General features: G+C 54.5%; 1 protein-coding gene across 9 annotated transcripts in view; it reads left to right on the top strand.

Moving 5' to 3' along the window:
- The window catches only part of DLGAP4 (DLG associated protein 4), a 116,669-nt gene that overhangs the window by 68,878 nt on the left and 23,686 nt on the right, over window positions 1–24,105 (top strand). For 2 of the 9 annotated variants that reach the window (XM_088175015.1, XM_088175017.1), the window contains 2 exons: window positions 2,243–2,293; window positions 3,335–3,581. In XM_088175015.1, coding sequence (XP_088031141.1) covers window positions 2,243–2,293; window positions 3,335–3,581 — 298 coding nt within the window. Of the gene's footprint in view, window positions 1–2,242; window positions 2,294–3,334; window positions 3,582–10,226; window positions 10,561–13,152; window positions 13,366–24,105 lie in introns of those variants that run through there. The other 7 variants (XM_088175016.1, XM_088175018.1, XM_088175019.1 and 4 more) reach the window with 6 other exon arrangements.

The following is a 24,105-nucleotide window of genomic DNA, read 5'->3' as shown; positions in this document are numbered from 1 at the left end:
TGTCCAGCCTGGGACCCTGCAGGGTCACCAGGCACAGTCACCCTGCTCAGCTCAGGACCTCACCCCTCATGCAGCAGACTGGACCCAGTAACAAGGTGCCTGTAGGTGGGGAGGCTGTCCTGCCAGCCCGCTGGGGATGTCTCTTTCTGGTATTCCTGGGCCCATGGCAAAGGATGCCTGTGAGATGCTGTCAGAGGGTGGCAAACCCCTTGCCACAAGGTAGGCGCTCAAGCCCCAGCCACAACATTTGGGGTGCAGTTGATGTAGAATGGGTCTAAGTTCCCATGCTGTGGTTGTGGGATTGCTCTGGAGCTCCTTGGGGCTGGGATTACTCTGGAGCTGCCTCCCAGGCCAGGAAATAACCCATTCCAGGACGAGCCTTTGCAGAGATCCTGTGTGCTCATCTCAGCCTTTTCCCCACAGCACAGCAATGGTTCCACAGCTTTGCCCAGCGAATCCTGCCACCCTGGGCCTCTGTCCCATCTGTTCCTGTGTGTCTGCATGGGAACATGGACCCACACAGCTGCTCTGTGTGTGCTGGAGAGGCCAGAGCAGCAGGGTGGGCATCAGGAGTCCTGGGGTGGGGGGGGGAAGGGCATGTCCTGCCTGTGTTCCCATCCAGGTGTGGAGGGCTCTGAGCCCCTTGGCTGGAGTCTCCTGCTGTCCCAGAGCAATCAGAGCCCTCGGAGCGGAGCTCAGGGGTGCAGGGGCATTGCTGGGCATTCCTGTTCCCTGTGGTCAGTCCTGTCTCTTGTGCAGCAGCAGCAGCAGCAATGTGCTGGGTGTCTCAGTGCACAGTAGGGTCAGGACCGCTGTGTCCTTGTCCTTTGCGTGTCAGTCTGTGCTGAAGTCTCTGCAGGAGACCATGGGGCTGTGCCCTATCCATGTCTAGAGCTGCTTCCAGGAGCTGAGTGCAGCAGGGTGCTGCGTGGAGACATCAGGAGGGTCTTGGAGCTGAAGGGTCAGAGCAGCCCATGATGGGCCAGGAGCTGCACAGGCAGCCAGCCCAGAGCCAGACTGGTGGCACTGGGATTGCTGGGGGCACACTGGCTGCCACAGCACCTGCTCACACAGAAGGCTGCTGCCATGATGTGCACTCTGTTACTGTCCCTTGAAAACCAGAGAGGTCAGCTGCAACTGGCCAGGATTGAGAGGCCTCCCACAAAGTGCATGTCTGCTGCTCCAGGATGGAGCTGGTTCATCCACCAGTGCACGCTGGTCTCATCCATCCCAGTGCCAGAGGCAGTTCCTGCCCTACCCTCATTTTTGTGTGTCCTCCAACATCTTCCTTTTGTGTCAGCCAGACCCTAGTGTCTTCCCACATGGAAACACCCCCAACTCTGACAGACAAGTCTCCTCTGCTTGGTTTTGTCCCCACCCAGCTGCACCGTGCAGCCCTGGCAGTCCAGGTGTGTGTGTCAGCACCCCCTGTCACACCAAGGGCGACAGAGCTGGTGACCCCAACAGTGCCGAGCCCCACCATGAGCTGTGCCCTGGGCAAGAGGGCCAGGCCCATTCCCAGAGCCAAGCCCTCAGGTACACTTTGATCCTGGATTCTTCCCGAGAGGGGTCATCCTGGGCAGGTAGTGCCAGGCAGACTCCCAAGGGTGGAGAGGAGGAGGAGGAGGAGGCAGCGCAGTGTCTGGCAGGGGCCTGTCCGTATGCTGAGTGTGTGCTGTGGCTTTGCTCTTTGCTGGGGAGGCAGAACAGCTTCTGTGTAGCTTCTTCTGGCATGGGGAGACAGCAGTGAGGTGGCCAGCCCAGCCCTGCAGGGACAGCTCCTGAGGGACAGATCCCCCCCACACAGAGCACTCTGCCCACAACCCTGGCTCTGCGGGCTGGGAGGTGCTGGCCAGTGCTGGGGGCTACCCAGAGGTGCTCAGAGGGAGCCACAGCCACCTTGTCCAGCTGCCCCTGTGTGCCGAGGGGGGTCCCAGCACTGTGTGTTCCCAGTGTCCGCTGTGGGTATACATGGATATGGTGCACAGAGCAGGCTGAATGCTCAGCAGCTTCTCCTGTGGTTCAGGTGTCCTGTGGAGTTTTGTCCGTGCCACTGTCTGAGGAGCCTGTGTGGCCTCGCTTGGCATCCTATGAGCTCTGCAGTTTGTACTGAAGTGTCAGCAGCAGTGGCCCCAGGAGACGGGCCCCCCGTTCCCCTTGTCCTCAGTCCCTGTGCAGTGACTGTCTGTGTGAGGGGCTCCCCTGTTCTTGGCCTTTAACCTTCTCCAACTCTTTCTTCCAGATCTTTGGACCCCCCTCACTTATCCCTCAGATATTTACCCATGGAGAGCAGGTATTGTCCCACTGCAGTTTCTCTCATCCTTCCTCACGGAGCTTTCTGGGGCCAGCCTGGACACCCATGGCAGGGTGGTAGGCAGGCTCTGGGGTCAGCCCACGGCCAGGCAGCAGGAGGGGAAGGAAAAGAGGAGGAGAAGGAGACAGCACTCCTGACCCAGGCACTGCAAGACAGGTGGAGAGCTTGAGTCCTGGGCCCAGCAGAGGCTTAGGGACCATCACTTTCAGGGGGAAAACAGATGAACTTCTTGAGCCAAACCTCGTGGAGCTCAGATGCCAGTGCTGGGCAGAAAGTGTGTGCCAGGAGAAAGAAAGGGCCAAGAGAGATGGATGTGGGCAACAGGGTCAGTCTGAGTATCTCTCATCTATACTTCAGAGTCTGCTCTGGGCTGGGTCTGGTTGGACCTGACTGAGCCTCTCCCAAGACCAAGTTTGCCCAGCAGCTGCCATGGGAGAGCAAGGCAGGGCTATGGGCAGGAGGGAGAAAGGTGGGGACAGTGGGAGAGCGGCCCCTGCCCTGCTCACCCCTGGCCATAGCCGAGCCCTCTCCTGGCCCTCATCAGGGATGGGGCTGGGGTGGATCCCGAGACCCACCCTAGGCAAGTGTGGGGGCTGTCCCCCAGCCCACACCTCTCCCCTGCTGTCTCCCCATGTTGCCCCCCGAGGAGTAAGCCTGCCCTGGCAGGGTCTCACGTAGGCTGGGGTGTCAAAGATGTGCTGGGACAGGGGCCCTGGCAGAGGATGGACTGGCATTTTGGCCACATGTGCTCTCAGTAGCAGGACTGGGGGTGTTTCACAGGCACTGCACTGGTAAGTGTCCCCTACTCCACAAGCAGGAACCGTCTCACCTCCAAGGAGAGGCTCCTCTTCCCTGTCTCAGCAGAGAGTCCCAGCAGTACTGACCACTGACCACTGACCCCTGCCGTGAGCAGGACCACGCAGGAGTGGCCCGAGGGCGAGGAGCAGGAGGGAAGGGAAGGGAAGGAAAGAAGGATGGCCGCGGGCAGGGGCTGACTGGGCTGCCCCTGTCCCCATGCAGGCAACCGAGCCGGAGCTGGGGGAGCAGTACGAGCCCGTCTGCGACTCCACCTACAGCGAGGCCGAGTCGGCGGCCGCGGAGGTGCTGGACCTGCCTCTGCCCAGCTATTTCCGATCCCGGAGCCACAGCTACCTCCGCGCCATCCAGGCAGGCTGCTCCCAGGAGGACGACACGGGCTCCGTCCGCTCCATCTCCCCGCCGCCCACGGGCAGCCTCAGCGGCAGCAGGACCCTGCCCACCAACAGCAGTGAGTGCAGCGGCGTGCGGGGCCGGGGCACAGGGGACACTGCAGCTGGGGCTGTCCAGAATGCGAGGCGCTGGGCTCGCATCCCCAGCCGTGGTTGTCCATGGCTTTTGAGGGGCGTGTGGGGGCTTGTTCTGTGCCCGAGAGGATGGGCAGCAGCTGGATGTGGGTGCTGGAATGGCACCTGGGCTCTGGGCGCTGTGTTGAAGGAGGTGTGACTAGCAGGTCAAGGGAGGAAATTCCTCCTGCTCTACTCTGCTCTCCTGAGACCCCTCCTGCAGACATGCTCCAAGGGATGGAGCTCCTCTGCTCTGGAGACAGGCTGAGAGAGTAGGGAATATTCAATCTGGAGAGGAGAAGACTCCAGGAAGATCTTAGAGGTTAGTGAGGCCCTGGCACAGGTTGCCCAGAGCAGCTGTGGCTGCCCCATCCCTGGAAGTGTCTAAGGTCATGCTGGATCAACCTGGTCTAGTGGAAAGTATTCCTGCCTAGGGCAGGGGTGGGACTGGATGAGCTTTAAGGTCCTTTCAACCCAAACCATTCTGTAACTCTGTGATGATCCAACATCTCTGGCTGTGGGGTACAAACAGGTCTTGCACTGAGCTCCAAGGCACTAACAAGCCTTCCCAAGCCCCAGAGCCCAGAATCCCTGTGCTGAGCCATGGCAGCATTTCCAAGATGCTCTAAGTCCCTTGATCTGCATCACTTTGCATCATTGTCTCCAAGGCAGCCTGTGCCCTCCCCAGCTCTGGCCAGTCCCGGTGCTCTGGATGGGGCTCAGCTGTAGCACAAGGTGTGAGGAGCTGGGAGGTCCCATCCTGGGGATAATTTTGGGAACTGGCTAGCAAAAGTGTTCCTGAACATGGTGGTGCATGTACATGGTGCAAGACAGATGCCAGAGCAGGCAGGAGGATTCCAGAACCTCCCCAGGGTTGTCTGTGGAGGCAGCACATCCCATCCACATGGGGATGCCAGGGTCAGGACCTCTCAGCACCAGCTCTGGCACCAAGGGAGGTTCAGAGCAGCCTCAGCTCATCTGCTGTGGGCAAAGCTGCCAGAGCACTGGTGTGGGCTGTCAGTGGGAGATAGGCACATCCCAGCTCTGGGCAGAGTGTGGAGTGGGGAGGAGGCACTGGCAGCCTTCCTGCTTGGCTCCAGGCCTTCCTCCCCAGAGATATGGGCATGGCTGAACATCTCCCTTCAGTGGTGTGAGCTGCAGAGGCATCCCAGTCAAGGTCCACAGAATGAGGCAGGAACTGGAAGAGATTTCCTGGAACGGATGGGCTGTTTGCTCAGCCCTGTCCCACCTGACTGCCACCCTCTTCATTCTGCTTCTCTCTCACACTCCTCCCACCTGGCTGCCCCTCTCCCACAGCCGTCTCCTTGCTGGCTCAGCACTGCTGAGCTCGGTGCTGCCACAGTTCCAGGCTGACACCGGGCAGCAGCAGCAGGCACAGCACAGAGGGGGCTTCCAAAATGCCTGGGTGCCACCTCTCTCTGACATGACCCAGCTCAGTTCTGCTGGCTCCGAGAGCATCCTCCAGCCCTTCACACTGGCTGCTGGGCCTTGGGGAGGGAAAGGGTTTTGGTGGAGAATTGGGGAGAAGAGAAGAGCATCTGTGGTTGTGCGTGTACAGGATGTGAGAGGCAGGAGACACATCTGGACAGCACTCACACCTCTAATCAGCCATCTGGGCTCAGTTTCCCTGCAAATCATGGAATTACTTTGGTCGGAAAAGCCTTCTAGGATCATTGAGTCCAACTGTAAACACAGCACTGCCATGGCTACTACTAAGCCATGTCCCCAAGTGCCACAGCCACAAGTTTTTTGAGCACTTCCCAGGGATGGTGACTCCACCACTGCCCTGGGCAGCCTGTGCACGTGCCTGAGCACCCTTTCCATGAAGAATTTTCCTTAATATTTAATTTAAACCTCCCCCGGTGCAACTTGAGGCCATTTCCTCTCATCCTGCCACATGTTACCTGGGAGAAGAGCCCAATTCCCTGGCTGCGTCCTCCTGTCAGGGAGTTGTAGAGAGTGAGGTGCCCCCTGAACCTCTTTTTCTCCGGGCTGAGCACCTGAGCTCTCTCAGCTGCTCCTGGTGCTCCAGTCCCTTCCCCAGTTCCATTTCCTTCTCTTGCCGTGCTCCAGCCCCTCAAGGTCTTTCTTGTCAAGAGAGGCCAAGAAATGGACACAACACTTGAGGTGCCTCAGCAGTGCCCAGCACAGGGCACAGTCACTACCCTGGTCCTGCAGCCACACCATGCCTGGTACAGGCCAGGTACCCTTGGGCTCTTGCCCACCTAGGCACACCTGGCTCGTGTTCAGCTGCTGTCATCCAGCACCCCTGGGGCCTTTTCAGCACATCCCCGAGGCTCTAAGTGGCTGGTGATGTAGGAGAGGGGCCTCCGGAGCAGCAGGTGGCAGCTTGGTGGCATCAGCCTGGACACAGGAGAAGTGACAAGGTGCACTGTCACCTGCAGGTGTAATGACCTCATGGCCTCGCTCCATGCAGCGCTCTGGGATGACAGCATTAATAGCCCTCACCCAGACACATCCCAGAGATGCCTTTCTTCAGCCAGCATCCGTGCACCAGCCCAGAAGAATGGGGAGCACCATGCTTCTGTCTGTGTAGGGACACATCCTAAGCAGGCACCAGCAACAGCAGTTCTGGGGCCAACACAGGCTTCTTGTTCCTTGAGGGCCATGTGGGGGTTGGATGCTAAAGCAGAGGGATTCAGGTACTGTCAGAGGGCAAAATCGGGGTAGCGAGCTCCATGCAGGGTGTGTGAGGAGCACGGGGGAGAGCCCTGACAGCTGTCACACCCCTGCCACGCCAGTTCCTCCCACTAATGCCTGTGTCACCGGCACATTACAAGGCAATTAGCTCCCATTTGACAGCCAGCGAGACAGATGATGAGCTGCCCTTGATCAGCCTTAAACAAAGCTTTGTGTCTTGCACAGCCGGAGACTCAAAAGCCCCAGTGGAATGTATTCCTCTAATTGCCAGGCGTGCGGTGACGGCAGCGCCGGCTCCCGAGCACCACAAAGGGCTCCCCAGCCCCAGCTCCTGCTTATTAGAGGCAGCTCTGGGAATTGCTTGTTTAATAGACTGCTTTCAATGCAGAGCGGAATATTTGATGTCCAGAGGAAACAGGAAAACAGAGGTGAGCAAGCAAATACAGCAGGGAAAGCTCACACCAAGCCAGTTCTACTCGAGCTCTTCCCAGTCCTCCTTGTGCCATCTGATAACACCACCCTTGCTCAGAGCATCCTGCCCTGGGATTCAGCAGCCTGTTCCCACAAAGCTCAGATGTTCAGCTCCTTGTCCTGTGTCCAGATCTCTTGCAGGGAGGCCAGGGCTGCACCTTGTGCCCATCAATATACCAGAACTCTGCCAAGGCTGGGCAGGAGAGCACTGCCTGGGAGATACTCCCAAAGGTCCTGTCTTCTTTGTATTACTTTTGTTTCCCTGTTTATGACTAGAGAGCTGGCTTCCAGGCCCATGGCTGTGCTGGGGACCCTGCCCTGCCCCGCGAGAAGGCAGGTGCCAGCCTGATCCCCGGGCACTGATGCTCTTGCAGGGGCAGCAGGGCTGTGCTTAGGAGGAAGGACAAAGTGCCTGCACCCCTCATTGTGCTGGCCCACTCCCCAAGGGCTGGCTCACTGTGGGACGAGTTTCCACAGCTCCTGAGAAAGTCGTGTGGCTTCAGGGAAAGTCGTGTATCTTCCTCCTCCTTCTCCTCCTCTGTGTGCCGTGATCCCGGTCTCTGTGTAGGCAGGCAATTTCTGTTGCACTCCTCTTGGCTGTCATGGCCTTCTCTCCCATGTGGGGAAGCAGCAGCGATGGGAAGGCATAGGGAGCTCACACCAGGCCAGGAGCCATCGCTCAGCCAGGGGTGAAGCACCACTGCAGCCCCTCACTAATCCCATCGGCCTGAGCTGACCCCACACGGCCTTTGGGAGGGACTGTTATCATTCCCTTCAGATTTTCTCCTCCTTTTTGACCTAGATTTCACGTTCCAGAAATAGCTTTCTCTGACATACAGGCAGGAAAGGGATTAGAGGGAGAGCGTGTGTATGTATGTGTGTGCCAGGGAAAGATTTCTCTTGCATGCTCCATCAGTGTTTGCAGAGGAAAAAAGGGCACGTACACACGTTCTGTGATGTATTCATATGTCTGTGGGACAGAAAGAAATTGATGACAGCTGTTTCTGTCCACATTTGCCAGTTCATTTTCACCTCTGATCTTCCCCTTGTTATTATGGAAACTCCACCACCGCCCTGTGCCCAGCCAGCGCTGCCTTTTCCCCAGGAAGCCGTGCCATGGCCACAGCCCCTCTCTCGGCTCCACCCCCAAACCCAAACCATCTTTGTCTTTATGTGCCTGGTGCTCCTTGCTGCCAGATTTCAGCGCTCCCACGGCAGCACCCGGGCTGTGAGCTCCCTGCCTGCTGCAGGCACGTGTCTGGCACACAAAACCAGCTGCAATGGGTTTGAGCCCACAGAAATGCCCAGGTCCCCGGGAAGGGGGGAGCTGCAGCCACACTATGTGATGCTGTGCCGGCACAAACAGACACGGGGGAGGTGAGCACAGCTCCAAGGTCCTGGCCAAGCCTGCCTTCTCCCAGAAGGGACCATCTACAAAGGAGTACAAACAAAGGCAACTGCCAGCATTTCCCTTTGCTGATATGGTCAGAAAGACAAGTACTTGTTGCTTGCTTTTATCAGCTTTGATAGCAGGAGAGGGAATTGGTGCTGTCCTCATGGGAGAGGAGAAGCCGAAGCACGAATGGGTGCCTCAGCTCACTCAGAGCCTCTGGGAGGGCAGCACCAGGAGTCCATGCTGGCTGGAGGGCAATATGCCAGCTACACAGACACCTAAGGTCTCTCCTCAGGCCAAGGAGCCTGGTGGCATCCCCACATGCTGGCCATCCTTATGACCCAGGTGAGCACAGAGCTGCCCTGACACCAGACAGTCGCAGGTGTGTCCCCTTGTGTCCCCTCTGTCGGTGATGCTCAGCCTCTCTGCGGCTCGCCGTGGCCACAGGGCTCGTGCCATCGCTGGGGCAGCCCCACAACAACCAACGACAGCCTTAGCTGAGACAGACACTCATGTGCCAGGAGAGCAGGGCTGGGTGGGGTTGAGTGAGGCTCTGCAAACAGCCTGGAGCATTTTCAGGATGTCAAACAGCACAGGCAAATGAGGGTTTCTTGGTTTATGTCTTGATTTGGGTTGCTTTTCTTCTCCTTCACATTATCTTTCCCATTATCTTTTACACCTACCGAGCCATGACCTGGGTATATCTGAGGGTTCAGGAAGAGATTGGCAATTCAGAGCTACCTGTGAGACCCTGAACTGAGAACAAGTTTCCTTTTTTCCTTGGTAGGCAACAGAGTGGGGAGGCCCTAGGCTGAGGATCCCAAGGCTCAGGGCTGACTCTGTGACCAAATCCTCCTTCGGCCCCATTGTGCTGCTGCTTCCAAGAGCAGAAGCAGCAAATCTGCAGCGATTCAGTCGCTGAAAGCCGAGGGCGGCGGCGGCGGCTCTGTCCTGCCTGCGGAGCCGGCAGCGCTTGAGCTCAGCGCTCTGTTTCCCACGGCGCTTTGATCGCTCCTTGCTGCAGACCAGCCCTTCTCTGGCTGCTGGGAGCCCAGCGAGCCATCAGTGAATCACAGCATCAAGGAGTGATGGTAGCAGCGAGGGGCCACACCCGTTCTGCTGGCAGGGGCCAGCGGCAGCCCCGCTGCTCGCACACCCAGGGCCGAGCACCAGCAGTGCCCACACCACGCTGGGCTCTCGCTGCTGGGAACACAGAGTGACTCCGGCCTTACAGAGCTGTCCCCAGCCCCTGTCCAGGGGAGCCTTGTGCTCAGCTCCGTGTGTCGGCGCAGGATCTGAGGGATAGAGCTGGATAGTCCTGCAGCACCCAGCGTGGCTGTGCCCAGGGTGCAGACCCGGATGGCTCTGCCCAGCAGGTTCTTCCTGCAGCCCGCACGTAGTGCCAGCCCTGCTCCCCTCCGCACCTCTATCCTCCATCAGCCCTGCTCTGGCAGCCCCAGGGGAGGCACAAAGCACAGCCCCAACACACCGCCCGCACCCGCTGAGGCTTCGCTCCCTCTCCCCGTGCCCAGCGGGGCAGGACTACACCAGCAAATCTGGGACCAGGGGAAAACACCCACAAGGGAAACATCCTCGTCCCATTTGTTCCTTTCCCATGTATTTCCCTCTGCACCCGAGGGTTCCTCTCGGCGATGCTGCAGTAGGTGCGTGGCGACAGCGCTGCCCCGCTGCACCGGCTGCCCATGGGGGTCCCACCGCGCCCACTCCGGGGCTGGAGCGGTGGAACGGGGGAAACGGGAGGGCTCTTACAGCCAAACCCACGTTTGCGCGTGGGTGGCACCGCGGCCGCACTGGGGAAGATGTCACCGCGGTTGCCGCGATAAGGAGACAAAGCTCCCGCGTGGGGTGGGAGCGGCGCCCGCTTTGTTCAGCAGCGCTCGGCTCGCCCCGCGGCGGTGGCGGTAAGGGAGCGGCTACCCCCGCCCGCGTCTCCTCTCGGCAGTGCCAGGGGCGCCGAGGGTCCGGCGGGGCGGAGGGAGCCGCGAGGCCGTGGGAGCGGGGCGGGGCGGGGCGGGGCGGGCTCAGGGCGGTGCCGTGCTCGGGCTCGGGGCGGTCCCGGGGCGGTCCGGCCGTTTAATGCGCGGCCCCGCCCGGGCGCGCGGCTGGAGCGGCGGGCGGGCGCGGTGAGTGCGGCGGCGGATCCGCGCGTCTCCTCCCTTCTCCAGCGGCGGCCGCACGAGCAGCCGGAGCGGCCGCGGACCGCGAGCGGCCCCGCCGGCGGCTCGTCCTCCTCTTCCTCCCCTCCGCGGGACCCAGGCCGGGCCGAGCGCCCTCGCCCCGCGCCCCCCCGTCTCTCCGGTCCCCTCCGCCCCTCTTTGTGTCTCCCATGGCTTTGTGTCTGGAGCTCCTCAGGCAATGTGAGTGACCGCGCGAGAGGGGGGCCGAGCCGGGCCCTGCATGGCTGCGGGCGGGGTGCCGCCCCCTCCCTCCTTCCCTCCCTCCCTCGCTGCTGCCGCTGCTCCGCCGCTTGCCGGGCCCGCCGCCCCTTCCGCTTCCCACGCGCGTCCCGGGGCTCCGTGGGCTGTGGGCTCGACTCCGGGCCGGGTTGGGCAGTGGGGGCCGCTCCATCCTCCTCCTCCTCCCCCGCATGCCGCCTGCGCCTCGGGGAGCCGGGCCCGGGCGGGGGTGGGCGCTGCCCCGGTGCCACCCCGCTGTCCCCGTGCCCCGGTGCCGTGCGGGGTCAGGCCGCTGCCCGGCCCGGTGCTTCAGGCCCTTGAGGAGTCCCTGGGTACCGCAGGGAAGGAAGCGGCGCTTCACTAAAAGCGTTCCCCGCCGGGGGACACGGGCCCTTTCTTTGGGGAGGCGTTCGGATTCTTCCTCCCCTGGAGAAGAAAAGGGAATTGTCTGGGCGAGGCACGGAGCTGAAAGCTGACATTTCGCAGCGCAGCGAGCTGGCACCTCCCGGCCAGAGCTGGCTCTAAAAAGTCTCTTTTTTTAGCCTGGGAGAACAGGTTCCGGCTGAAGGTACCTGGTGTGGCAGCTCAGCTCGCCCTGTGCAGGAGTTGAGGCTGAATCCCTCGGGATTTAACTGCAGGTGCAGCCCGGCTCCGGGGTCCCTTGCAGGAGGGTGGGGATGTTACGGTTCATTGTGAGTAGTCAGTAAATGTAGCTCTTAATTTCCATTCCGTTCTTGGTTAAGAGGCTCAAAAAGGAGGATTCCTTTCAGGATGCTGTTGGTAGGACTAATGTTACTTACTCTGCAAAGACCTTGACCCCAGGGTGTGCAGGAAATGTCCTTAAGATGGGAATGGCATTAGGGCCTCTGAATCCCAGGCTGTAGCTTGTCACTTGGGGGAGGAAAAGGAGAAAAGGGAGGAAAAAAAAAAAACCCACAGCATGTGGCATTGAATCCTAAAATAAATTCCGATCATGTGGGATGATAACAAGCCAGATTGCCAAGTCGTGTAAGTTGGCAGACTTGACTCCAGAGGGTCCAAATTACTTTGCTGGTAATTGCTCTTCCAACAGGCATTTGGTGCTATGAAGTTACATGTTCTTGAAGGCATGGAGAAAAGTGTAACTATTGATCAAATTCAGTCTGTTTGGCTTTCAGATAAGTATTGATGTGTGTCTGTACCCAGATATTCCAAGGAGGGTCATCTGTAGAATTTGTCTGTTGTTGGCAGGCGTGGAGAACCTAAAAACTCATGTTTAAGGTGCAAATGCTGAACTGCCACATGCTATTTTTGCATTTAGCTTGCTACTTCTGTCATGGCAGTGTAACTCTGGGGTGTAGCTGAGGCCCCCAGGATCTGTAGTGTGGCCCTGGAAGTGCTGGAGTGTAGCTGCTGTGCACTGTGCCAGGCTGGAAAGGACAAGGAGACCCTGGGCAGCAAAGGTGATAATGGAAGAACTTGGTTTCTGTGAAATGTGGGTTGTCTCTCTGTAGAACCCAAAGGGATCTGGTCAAGCACAGTGTGTTGGGAGCCCCACAGGTCCCTGCGTGGAAACATAGCCGGTGTCCAGCGCATGCTGTCAGCTTGTTTTGTTCACAGCTCTGTGTGTCAGTTGTTGGGTGGACGGGTGCTTGATCTGTGTGTGCAGTTTGGATTTGTGGACACTTCTGGCTGCTCAGCTCAAGGTTATTATTCTTCTGCTCCAGCCTGATGCATGGGAGACCTGCTGCACCATGAGTGCGTTCCCAGCTGTGGGTGCTGCCAGAGCAAGAGAACTGTAAAAGCTTTTAATGGGTAACTAATAACAGCCAAGCGTTTACAAATAGCTGTGTGTCAGTTCTTGTCTCCTGTATGGATTTTCTTGTTGTTTGAGCCCAGACTGGCATGGTCTGGAGTGAACTAGTCACTGGACTGTATGAAAGTGACTGTGACACTTCTTTTTCTCATAACTCACTTCACACACACCTGCAGAGGGAAGCCTACAGAGCCACGGTGCAGCAGGGCTTGGTTGTGCCTCTTCAGCTGATACTCTTGCTCTGTGCAACCTGCACAACAGCCTCAAATATTTTTTAATGGCTTGAGGAGGCATAATTGGATTCAGAGCAGTGCAAGTTACAGGGACATATGTGAGTTGGAAGGATTAAAGCTGTGCAGGCGGGTGGCCTTGTTCAAGAAGAATCCACTTTAATTTCTGCAGTGAAAAGTTGTCAGTGTGTTTTCTATCAGAGCAGATTTAAAAGGGAGGGGAGTGGTGCTAAGTATGATTGCTGTTTGCTGTGAAAGGCGATTAGAGTTCAGGCTGTCAGATAAAGTTCTATGAGGGCTGGAGTTGGGAACAGTGAATTCGGGTCTCTCCGGAAGAGCTCATGGAAAAATGAGTTTCTTTCCCTTCTCTCCTGGTCTTCCACCTGAGAGAAGAAGTGGAGTGCAGACTGGCACCAAGGTTTGACATAAGTTGCCTTTAAACAGGCAAAAGTTAAACTATTTGCAGATGGGCCAGTTTAGGAGAGAAGAAAATATTTAGAAATTCTGTCCACTTCAATTTGTCTTGCAGAATTAATTAATTGCTGGCCCTTTGGTGCAGATCAGTGCATTAAGTACCAACCTTCTGTCCCCTGGAGAAGCAAGAGGAAACAACAGCCCCACAGCTGAAGTCCTGAGCTGGGCCTCAGCCCTGAGCTTCACTTCTGCTCTGCCAGGGTCTGGCTGGTGAATTCAAAAGGCACCATTGCAAAAGCATTTGTGATTTTCACTGAAAACAGTGAGGTAAGTGCTCAGATCCATCTGCCCATATGAGCCTGGTCTCTAATTAAATGGGCAGCATTAGGTAGGGCAGTCCCAGTGTTTACATAGCTCATTGTGGACTGCTAGTCTGCTGTCACAGAAGGTGACAAGCATTACTGGGGGAGTTAAAGGTCCCTCAGGACTGGAGGCTGCTCGATTTACATAAAGGATAGGGCTGTGGGTTATGCACTGCCAGGCCTCTTCCCAGATTTTTGTACACCTAGGACAATAGCTGAGTTCTGATTCTCTCCTCCTTCCCTCCTTGGTGCTGAGCTTAGTCTTGCAGTGTGAATTGCCAGTAAAGGCAGAGGGGCACTGCACCTACTGGGACGCAGACAGGGTGCTTGATTCCCACACAGGTGCTGCAGCATCACCTGAGCACACAGTGCATGCAGGAGCTGGGTTATCCCCACTGCTCTGCAGGGTCTCAGAGGTGAAGTTTCTCTTGGAGCACCAAGAACATGAAACCAGTCTCTAAGGAGATTCACCTGAGCCAGGCTGTAACTTGGTGCATCAGACAGCAGTGCTCAAAAAGGAAACAGTGAATGTGCATAAGTTTTAAACCTTAGCACTAGTATTTACATCAAAGATGTGTTGACAGTCAATCTTGTGTATCCCACTTAGTGCTCTTCATTAAGACATCCAGGTTTCACTGCAGTGATCTTCTCTGAACCTAGTTTCAAGAGATCAAAGCTTAAGCTGCTGTTTTGTCTCTCTCCAGTTTGAAGTTTGACCAAGAAACTTGAGTGGTGAATGTTTCAAAGGTAAATTCTTACCTGTGGTGCAGGTCTGTCAGAGCTGGAATTAAAGTGGAGATCAGAGGTTACTTATGCCTTTCTGCTGATGTGCTGTCATAGTGCAAGCTGATGTTTGATGAAAGCTGAAAGCTATTTAAGTGCTCATAAAAGGGAATTTTTATTACAAACTTCTGAGTATTATTTGTCTTGCTTTGTTTCTATTCTGGGAGTGGTTGAGATCTACCTGAACAGGACCCAGCCAGGCATTTGCTGTGTGCAGGAGGGATCTCCAAGCCTAAATTTCCTACCCAGTGTGGGCATATCTACAGCTGCATTGAACTGGAAGTTAAAATTGGGAAGTTAAAGTGTGGATGCTGCATCCTTCTTGGGCCTTACACATAAGCCAGCTATCTGTATCTGAAGCTGGAGAAAATGTCTGAGAGACTGCTGTGGAATTATCCCCGAGGGAGAGCCTGCACCCTCCTGAAGGCCCTCGTTAGGAGCCGTGTGCGTGCTTGGCTGCCAGCCTGGTCAGTGCTGCTCTGTGGAGCACAGCGTGTGCAGGACAGGTTGTGGGCCAGCGTGCTGTGGCAGGGCCCTCAGGCCACTGGGGTGGCTGTTTTGTTGGGAGCCCTCCTTTCCCTTGTTTGAACCCTGAGGCTTTTCAGTCCCAAACATGGGGGTTCTGAGTTACAGCATTTCTGGGCAGGAACTCTTCCAGGCTTTGGTGCGCTCTGTTGAGCAGCTGCCAGTCTGAGCTGCTGCTCCAGCAGCAGGCCCAGACTGGGAATTCTGGCCTCTCAGCACTGCTGCTCTGAGCACAGCAAGCTCCCTGGCATTGCAGGACTTCTGTAATGCCCAGCCTTTTACAGCCTGGGCTGGAACTTTCCAGGGGAGAAGGTGGCTTTGGGGAGATGGTTACTGGTGGAATGGAGCTGGAGAATTCCTCCCAGTGCCTGAACCAGTATTTCATCTGATCCCTGGGAAGTACAAGGCTGTTGGACAGTCCTTTGCACCTCCTGAGCTCCTGGTTCTGGACAAAGCAGCCACTTTATTTCCAAAGTATTGGGTTTCAGTGACACTTAGGTTTGCAGCGTGCCAAGCACCAGGCGTTGAGCAGGGAATCCTGGATACTGAGAAGCAGAACTCTGCTCACCAGCAGCCTGTTGCCTTGGCCATGGTGCTGCTGCTGTTGTGCTTGGCACAGGTTCAGTGTCAGGGTTGTTGTCACCCTGCAATCTCCTTGCTGTTGCACTACCAGTGGTGTGGTGTTACACGTTAACTTTTATCACTGCTCCATTGAGGGCCTGCTGGAGATGAGTGCTGCAGAGTACCTGACTGCTGAGGGGATGCTGCCTAAGCAGCCCTGCATGCTCTGCTCCTTCCCAGGAGTTGTTCTCACACGAGTCAAACACTGAGCCAGGCTCACTGGGGGAATCAGGGCTTTGGGGACGGCAGACAAAAGGCCTGGATGGAGCTGTGGCTGCTGTCACTGTGCCCGTGGCTGCTGTTGTGAATGCTGCTCCCTGTCAGCTGTCACAGCCGGGTCAGGGTTTGGTGAACACTCTGCTCTGACAGTCACATGTTCCCTCAGACCCACCAGGGCTCAGTGTGGGCCCCGGCCAGAAGGATCCCTGCATTTTGGGTGTCCATCCGTGTGATGCTTTAATTCCTGTTTGTTGTGCATCAAGACTGATAAAATGTACAGTGGTAAGAGAGAAAAGGGAGAACGTCTTCAGTGGCATCCTCAGAGCAGCAGGGCAGGGACTGAGGACCAGCAACAGGGTGAGAGGACATTGTCCTTAAGCTGTTTAGGTTGGACATTAGGAGGAATTTCTTCACAGAAAGGGTAGTCAAGTCCGTAAGGCCTGACCAAGGAGATGGTGGAGTTCCCTTCCCTGGAGGTGTCCAAGGAAGGACTGGAGGTGGCATTCAGTGCTCTCTGGGCCGATGATAAGGTGGGGATAGGTCACAGATTGGACTCAGTGGTTTCAGAGGTGTTTTCCAGCCGAAGTGATTCAGTGATGCTGTGACAGTGGGAGCCGTGGGCTGAAGTTGAGAGATGCCCATTGCTTGTTAGCTTCATGCTTAGAGTGGATTTCGCATAGACGCACAAAGGGCACAGGGAATGTAGTGTGCTGCTCCAGGGGTCGCAGCGGGAGCCGGCTGGCCGGTGCCGGGGGCGGCACCGGCGGCCGGGCCCCGGGGGTGCCGGTGCCGGGGGCGGCACCGGCTGCCGGCCTCCAGGCGCGCTTTGCGGCCGCCGCGCTTTGCAGCAGGGCCGTAGGGCGAGGTGAGCGCCGGCCCGGCCGCTCCCGTGCGGGGCTGCGCGGGGCCCGGAGAGCCGCACAGCCTCCGGGACACAGCGGGAGCGGCCGGGCCCGACCGGCCTATGCTGGGTGAGCTCCGACTCCCGCTCCGAGAGCTCCCTGTGATCTGTCAGTGTGCAGGGACACAGCCCCCGTCCGGGGAAGGGAATGGAATGGAGCACCTAGAGCAGCTGAGTGGCTCAGCCTGGAGAGAAGGGGGGCTCAGGGGGCACTTTCTGGCTCTTCACAACTTTTTGACAGGAGGGAGCAGCCGTGGGGCACGGGAGGGATCTGCTCCCAGGGAACAAGGGACAGGAGCGGAGGGCTCAGTCTTCAGCTGCACCAGGGGAAGTTCAGGTTGGACATTCGGCGGAATTTCTTCAGTAATGAAGTCACTGTCCCTGGAGGTGTTTGAGGAAAGGTGTTTAAGGCCTCAGGTGTGGTTTAGTTGACAAGGTGGTGTTGGGTCACAGATTGGACTCAGTCTCAGAGGGCTTTTCCAGCCTAATTGATTTTGTGACAGCAGTGTGCTCCCCAAAGGGGATGGACGTGCTGCCTGTACCTTATCCCGTGCAGGCTGTGCTCAGACCCAGAGACAGCAATGCCCGGCTGGCACCATCCTGCAGTGCCCAGCACTTCTGGGTTGGATGCTCTGAGCTCTCTGTGGCACAGCAAAGCAGAGTCCAGGCTAACGAGGCCACCCCAAATGCAGCAGAACCAGGCCAGCCATCGCTGCTGGTGGCAGCAGTAACTTTGAAGCACTGTCTGCTTTCTCCTGGCAGTGCCATTTGTGTGCTTACCTTTGATTTATATTTTTTTCAACGGCTCTGAATATCTTGGGTGTTGGGGGAGGCAGCTCTAAAAATAACCTTAGAGGCTGGTTATTTCCAAAGCTGTTATTTCTGCCTCTGCCTGTTTCTTTCCCTTCTGTAGCTAATGGCTTTTTCTACTGCTGCAAGGCCTGGTTCACACAGAAGATCATGTTTTCTGCTCTGTGCTAGTTGTTGCTCTGTTAGCAAACATACTCTGGGTGTGGGTGATGGTGTGTGTGCAGGCAGCAGGTGCATGTGATTGCAGATCTGGGTGAATGAGCTGGGAAAGCAGGAACACAGAATCCAGAATGTACTAAAAAATGAACACAAGCCTTCTGAAGGGTTGATTCCACCATTTGGAAATCGGAGCCACTCGTGTGCAGCTCTGCAGAAGCCATGTACCAAAAGGTGTTCCCTCTTTGAACCAGCTGTGTTCAGAGGTGGCAGAGGCTTGAGGAAGTCCTTCCCATGAGGTGTGTGCAGCAGGATGGTTCATTTTTAATGTTGAATCCCAGCAAGAACCCCAGTCACGGTTAGTGCCTTATGTCAAGTTCTGCTGCTGGATGTCAAATAACCTCACCTGACAGATACAGGGGCTGGTACAAGGGTTGTGTACAAAGACTCTCATTTGAATGGATTATGACTGAAAAATGCTTCTGCAGAGGTTTTTGAGGCCACTTGTTAAATCTAATTTATCCTAATTCTTATGGTGTGATGCTTTTCAGCATTTTTTTTTCCTAAGGTGACTCAGTTTTGGGCAGCTGTGCCTCTTACCACAGAGCAGCTGCCAAGCAGATTGCTGCCCTGCCTCCACATGCCATGAGTGTGCCAGTACCAGGGACCTGAGTGCTCTGCCTGCCCTGCCAACATTGAATGCCTCACTTTCCCATGGAATTGCAGGAGAGGAGCACAACGAGGCTGCTCCCAGGAGCTGTGGGAGGCAGCATTACCTGTGGAGGTTTAACCTCCAGTGTGTGCAGAGTTGCTGTGCTCCAGTGGTTGTGTTGGGTGCTGCTCTCCTTGCTCTAGGTGCCCTGACTTTGTGCTGTGCCTCACACCTTCCTTTTTTGAGAAGCTTGTGCTCAGCTTGTTCCTGCCTTCTGCAGCTTATAGGCTTGATTGAGAAAAGAAAAATATGGTGATTGTACGGCATGTCACTGGTGTTTAATGGGCTGAATGTATGGCCAGACTGGAGGTGCCTCAGGCTGAGAGCATGCCTGTGGAACACTCCAAGCAGCTGCTCTCCCTGGGAATTCCTAGAGCTGTGTGTTGCTTCTGGCCACTCTGGAGCAATAGAGCAGCTGCCTCACCTCTGGGACTGCAGCAATTGCTTCCTGATCAACCTGCACCATAGGGTGAAGAGTCAGATTTGGCACTGTCATAGTGTTACTGGCTCTGGCTGAGATTGCTCCTTTCATTTGGAGGTTGAAAGCAAAACAGCGTGGATATTTAGAGGGTGCAGATCTTGTTCATATCATCCATTCCAAACCATGAGTGTTCTTCATCCCTGAAGGTGGAGCCTTAGCTGCTGTGAGTCGCTGTGGATTGGCAGCCTCAGGTTGGTTTCTTTTGTGTGTGCCCCCGCACACGTGTGTGTGCTAATTGTGGCAGGCTGAAAGGCACCTCAGCTTGGGGGCTCTGCTTGAGCTCAAGGGCTGAGCAGCCTCCTAAGCATGTGAGCAGGCTCCAGTGGAGAGGAGAACTCGACATGAGGGGAGGTGAAAAGTGATCTCTCGGATCCAGGCTGTGCTCAGCGTTCTGTGGAACTGGGAATGCAGCTAGTGATATCATGGGTTTTCCAGTCTAGAAGGGACTTTATATATATATATGGTTTGGAGTTCACCTAGCAAGCTGAAAGCAAGCTTTTTATTGTTACAACGATGTCTTTCTTTATGATGGCTTCTCTTATTTCTTCTAATTACTATGGTTCCAGCCACAAAAGAGCTTTCTTGTTCTAATTGGCCTCCTCCTGTTTCAATTCAGTTGTGTTGCTGTGTCACCATGGAGACAGTCATGATGTCATGAGATGTGGCATCACTGAAAAGTGGCTGGCAGGCAGTTGCTCTCGTTCCCTCTCACCCCATCCACCCCAGAAATCAATAGCTGGAGCAGAAAGCAGAACAGCTCGATAGACTTTAGGGAAGATATGGAGCTTTGAAATGAGCCTGAATTTGAGCTCATCATGAGCTGTGATGTTAAGGCTGTTACTGGAGTGGTGGTGGCAGACAAGATCTCATATACCCTCCTTCTCAAAATTGTCTCCATCTCCTTGTATTGTTGTTAAGCTCGCTTAAATTAATGCCAGGAAGCCCCAGATGTGCCACAGTTGCTGTGCTGCTGCACTTAGGCCTTGTTGGCAAATGCTTATGGTGCTGAAAACCCAGGCACCCACTGGGTCACATCCTGGGCACAGTGCCAGGATTCGTGCTGCTGGGCTGGGGGATAGGTACAGGAAGCTTTGTCAGCTCTGACATCAGTCAGAAAAGCTGGTGTTTCACCAGGGGGTAACTTGGAAGAGCTGTTTTGGGGCCTCCTGCCTTTCCAGCACTTCTGGGACAGCTGTTTCCTCTATGGAAAGCACCCGATGAGGTGAGCTGGGTGGTGAGACCAGGAGAGCCAACTCGGTCTGTGTGAGCTCAGCAGAGGCAGTGATGTAGCAGAGAATTGGGTTTATTTCATGGCTTAATTCTACTCTGCCAAAAATATGGGAACTTCCTGTTTCCTGAAATACCATGGTTTGTCACCAAAACACTGTGAGAATGTATTCTGCCCTGTCCAGTCTTTGCTGTGCATTTGTCTTCAGCTTTATCTTGATTTAATTTTTTTGTAAGGAGTCTAGTTGAGAGCATGACACAGTGTACTCGATCCTCTGCCTTGAGCTGTAATAGCCTACTCAAATATTAACTAACTTCCTCCTGATTAATGGGAGGCAGGGTAGTATCAGTGCCTGGCCTGGCAAGCAGGGAGCTGATGCTTTCCAGTTATTTCTTGGTTTTGCTAGAGGGCTTTGTCGTACCCATCACAGAAGCTTGTCACCTGTAACTGGCCTGTTTGTAATGTTTGATGTTGGGGGATGGACATGCAGATTTCCCCTCTTTGTGAGGTGTCCCTGGGTGAGATTAGTGTGCTCTCCTAGTGCTAGTGCTTGGTCCCACTGCTCAGCAGGGACCTGTGCATGGCACCTGCACAAGTTGGCTGGGGCTTCTCCAAGTTGGCATCTGTCAGGGTTGACGCTTCCTTGGCAAGTACATCAGCTCCCTTGAGCTTTGCTTGCTTTAAACAACCTTGTATTCAGGCAAAAAGGATGAAACTTTGTGTAATGTGGAAGCTCCAACAAGTTGGCTTTTTCAGTGTGAGAGAAATTTTTGGCCGTTTTCCTGAAAAGATCAAAACTGTTTTCCAGCAGTTCTCCTGACAGTCTTTTTTTTTTTTTTTTTTTTTTTTCTCTGAGCTGCTGGGTCTTTAGAATGAAAGGCTATAACAGCTCTTAGCATGAAGAGCAAGGTTTTTTTCACCTTATTTGTTCTCTTGAAACATTTGAGATATGTCCTGTTTAGAGGAAAAATGAGTGAAAGGCCAGTTGCATTTGAATCATGTTAATTTATAGTCCTGCTGTTTTTAAAGTAGCTACTGTCTGGCTAAAGATGCTAAAATCTGCTTTTTAACCAGCATTGCTTTAAAAAAGCAGAGGGTAGGAGATGTTTTCATTCCCTCCTGACACTGCTCACATCTGTCCTGGTAGCTGTGAGGCCCTTCAAGGCTACTTGACTCTGACTTCCAGCATTCTGTAGAGGAGGAAATAACTGCATGAAAGTCTGGGAGTGACGCTGTTTATGACTGCAGTGGGCAGATAGAGGTTGTTCGGGAAGAGTTACAAGCTTACCAAACTGTGCATGGTTTGTAGGTTTAGCTATATTGTAGCATGTTTTCCATTTTCAGTGTGTGTAGAGTACTACATCAATGGGAAGGGTGAGATGAAGTTTCCCTTAATACAGCAAAACAACTAATTCCTAAGTATTTGGAGATTTCCATTAAAGGCTATGAATAGGTTGCTTCCTGGAAGGAAACTAGTCCTTCTGTCCTTACTTATAGGCTTGTCTAAACAGTTTAACCTCATCCAATTCCTTTATTACACGAGTCCCTGTGAAATGGTTTATTCTCTCAGAATGAGACTATGTGGAGTTCCTTGTCCCCCAGATTTGAGCCCTAGAGAATTAAATGTTACCTGCTCCTTCTTGCAAGGCTGCACAAACCCCCCAGGGCTGCAGTGCAAGTGTTTTCCCCTTGCAAGTGCAGTGGGTGATGTCCTTTCCCCTGTGCCAAACCCCTTCCCTCAGGACCTGCAGGTTCCTCGAGCCCCTCAGTTGGCCTCTGAGAAAGGAAAAGAAGGAAAACCTGAAGTGCCAACCAAGGCAGGCTGAGTGCTTGAGGATGGGAACAGAAGCATAAATGCAAATTAATGTGGTCTGAACTTCAGACTTGTATTCAAACAAGGTTTAAAAGATACCTTTGTAGAAGATGGTCACCTACAGGGTGGTAACACTGACAATTTTTACAGAATAACTGAACAATAAACAAGATGCAGGGAAATGGCATTCTTGCCTGAAAGATAAAGTAGTGAAAATTGCTACAAGTCTCTCTGGGCATCTTCCCAGCACTGAAGTTTCCAGTATTCTTGCAGCAGGAGCTGGTTCAGCGTTGTGACATCAAGTGCTTGTTCAGATTGCAAGTCAACAGATTGCTTGTCTCCAGGTCCTGGCTTGCAGCAGACGTCAAATTGTTGTGTGTGATCTCTGATAAAGGCTGGGAAACCAGAGCTGCCTGATCCTATTGCAGCCATGGCCTTGTGTACTCATATACAGGTGATAGCTCCTGCAAGCATCACCCAGAGATGGAGGTTAGAGAACATGGATTTGTGCTCAAAGCAAACAGAAGGAGAGGCTGCAGAGCTGGCAGATGAGTAGAAAAGTGAAGTTACTGAATATGTGAAAGCCTCAGGTTCCCATCTGGGCAAGCTGCCACACAGAGCAGGACTTTTCCCTTGGTGTCTCTTTACCTCTTAGTAACTGGTCAGTGAGTGGCAAAAGACAAGAGTCCTTCCCGCTGCTTTGGAGAGAAGTGCAATTGCTCTTTGTATTGTCTGTGCTTTTCTATGCTCTCAGCAGAAGGAAGACAGCTCAGTGGTACCTGTGCCTGAGCTCTTTATACTCACTGAACTCTGTGTACCGATCTGGGGTGAGTGCAGAGTGAGCAGGGGTGGCACTTGGTTGCTTTCAGTCTTAAAGATCTTGTCCAGCCAGTGACAATCTTCAGGGCTGTGAATCACTTGTGTGTCAGTAATATTTGCATATTTTAGGCAGACTTGCTGCACTGTGTGTTGTGCAACACTGTGAAAAATTTTGGAGCTTGGAGGGAAGCACAGCTGGCAGTGCTGTCAGACACCTCTGTGCTCCTGGTGCTGAAAGCTGAGCTGACAATTTAACTCTCTTCAGGCTGACTGATGCTTAATCCTCTTAGCAGGGTTGTCAAAAACCTGGGAATGGCTAGTAAACTGGAAAGCCTGCACACCTGGCTACAGAGGCAGGGCAGCCTGGGCTAGTGCAAGGTGTTGCTGCCTGTGGCAGGGGGGTGGGACTGGATGATCTTTAAGGTCCCTTCCAGCCCAGATCTTTCTGGGATTCTGAGTAACCTCCAGAAGCCACAACCTATGCTTAAGCCCATGCCTCGGTTTTCCAAGTCCTTGGAGGTTTTCCTGGAGAGGGAATGTGTTCAGGAGGAGGCTGGTCTGTGCTGGTTTGGGAATACCTGTGTGTGCCGTGGGCACACCTGAGCTCACCTGTTCTCTCTGTGCACTTGGCTTCAGATTACCAACAGATTTCTTTATTCGAAGGGGCGGTGGCTGCTGTTTATTGGCCTCCTGTGCTGAGGTTCTCTGAGCCAGCCATCTGTACCACAGCTGACTCCTGCCAGACCTGGCCCCGCTCTGGAGCGTGGTGCTTGTGGCTGCCTGGATTTGGAGCTGGCCTTGTGTAACATGTCGAGCTCCAGTGCACAGGCTCAGGAGGCTGCCAGTTGAGTTCTCTTGATGGGAAGCACTGACTGCAGTTCTGAACTCTTGGTTGCTGTTTTCTTCCATCTCTAAGTGGTGAAGGTCAGAGTTGGGGTTTTCAAGTAGCTACAGTGAGAAATGTAGGAAAAAAATAGTCCAGAAGGGAGCTGCTGAAGGGGGAACTCTGCATGTTCTGCAGTGGAACTTGTGCATACGGGAACTCTGGTTTCTGCACAATTTCTGCATGTTCTAGTAACTAAAAACTGAAGGTAGAACTCCTTTTTCCTCTTGCAGGTGAGATTTATAAATAAAATAGCTGGCTTTATGGTGAACTCACTGATAAGACTAGCAGGTGAATTTCCTTAGTGAGGAATTTCTGACTGTGAGGTCTGATTTTTCTAGTATTGATAAAACAGAGTGCTTAGTACATCTGAACTGCTACCTGGTATCCTGTTAGGCACCAGGGCATGAAAATCTGGGCCCATATTCTCAAACATATGGGAATGACTCCAACTCTGCACCTGCTCCTCAGAGTGCAGCTGCTTTACAGTATGTGCTGCTGTTGTGGTTGTGTTTCTGGTCTTGGGGGGCAGCAGGTGCTTGTTGCTCACCTTGGTGAGCACAGAGATCCCCATAGTGCTCACTAGCAGGAAGGGGAACAGGGATAGGTCATCTTAATGTAGGAAAACCTACGCTTAGTAGTGGTTTGGGGATTTTTTTGAAGTGTGCTCTCTCTCCAGAGTTTCAGGTTGCACCTTCTTGTTTGCTCTTGTTCTCTGGTACCTTCAGGGAGCCAATAGGTGAATATCCCTCTG

The sequence above is a fragment of the Sturnus vulgaris genome, chromosome 17 (assembly GCF_052056855.1).
Source record: "Sturnus vulgaris isolate bStuVul1 chromosome 17, bStuVul1.hap1, whole genome shotgun sequence".
In the NCBI taxonomy this organism is placed as follows: domain Eukaryota; kingdom Metazoa; phylum Chordata; class Aves; order Passeriformes; family Sturnidae; genus Sturnus; species Sturnus vulgaris.
Note: the sequence above shows the minus strand (reverse complement) of the source record. Positions and strands in the feature narration are given on the sequence as shown.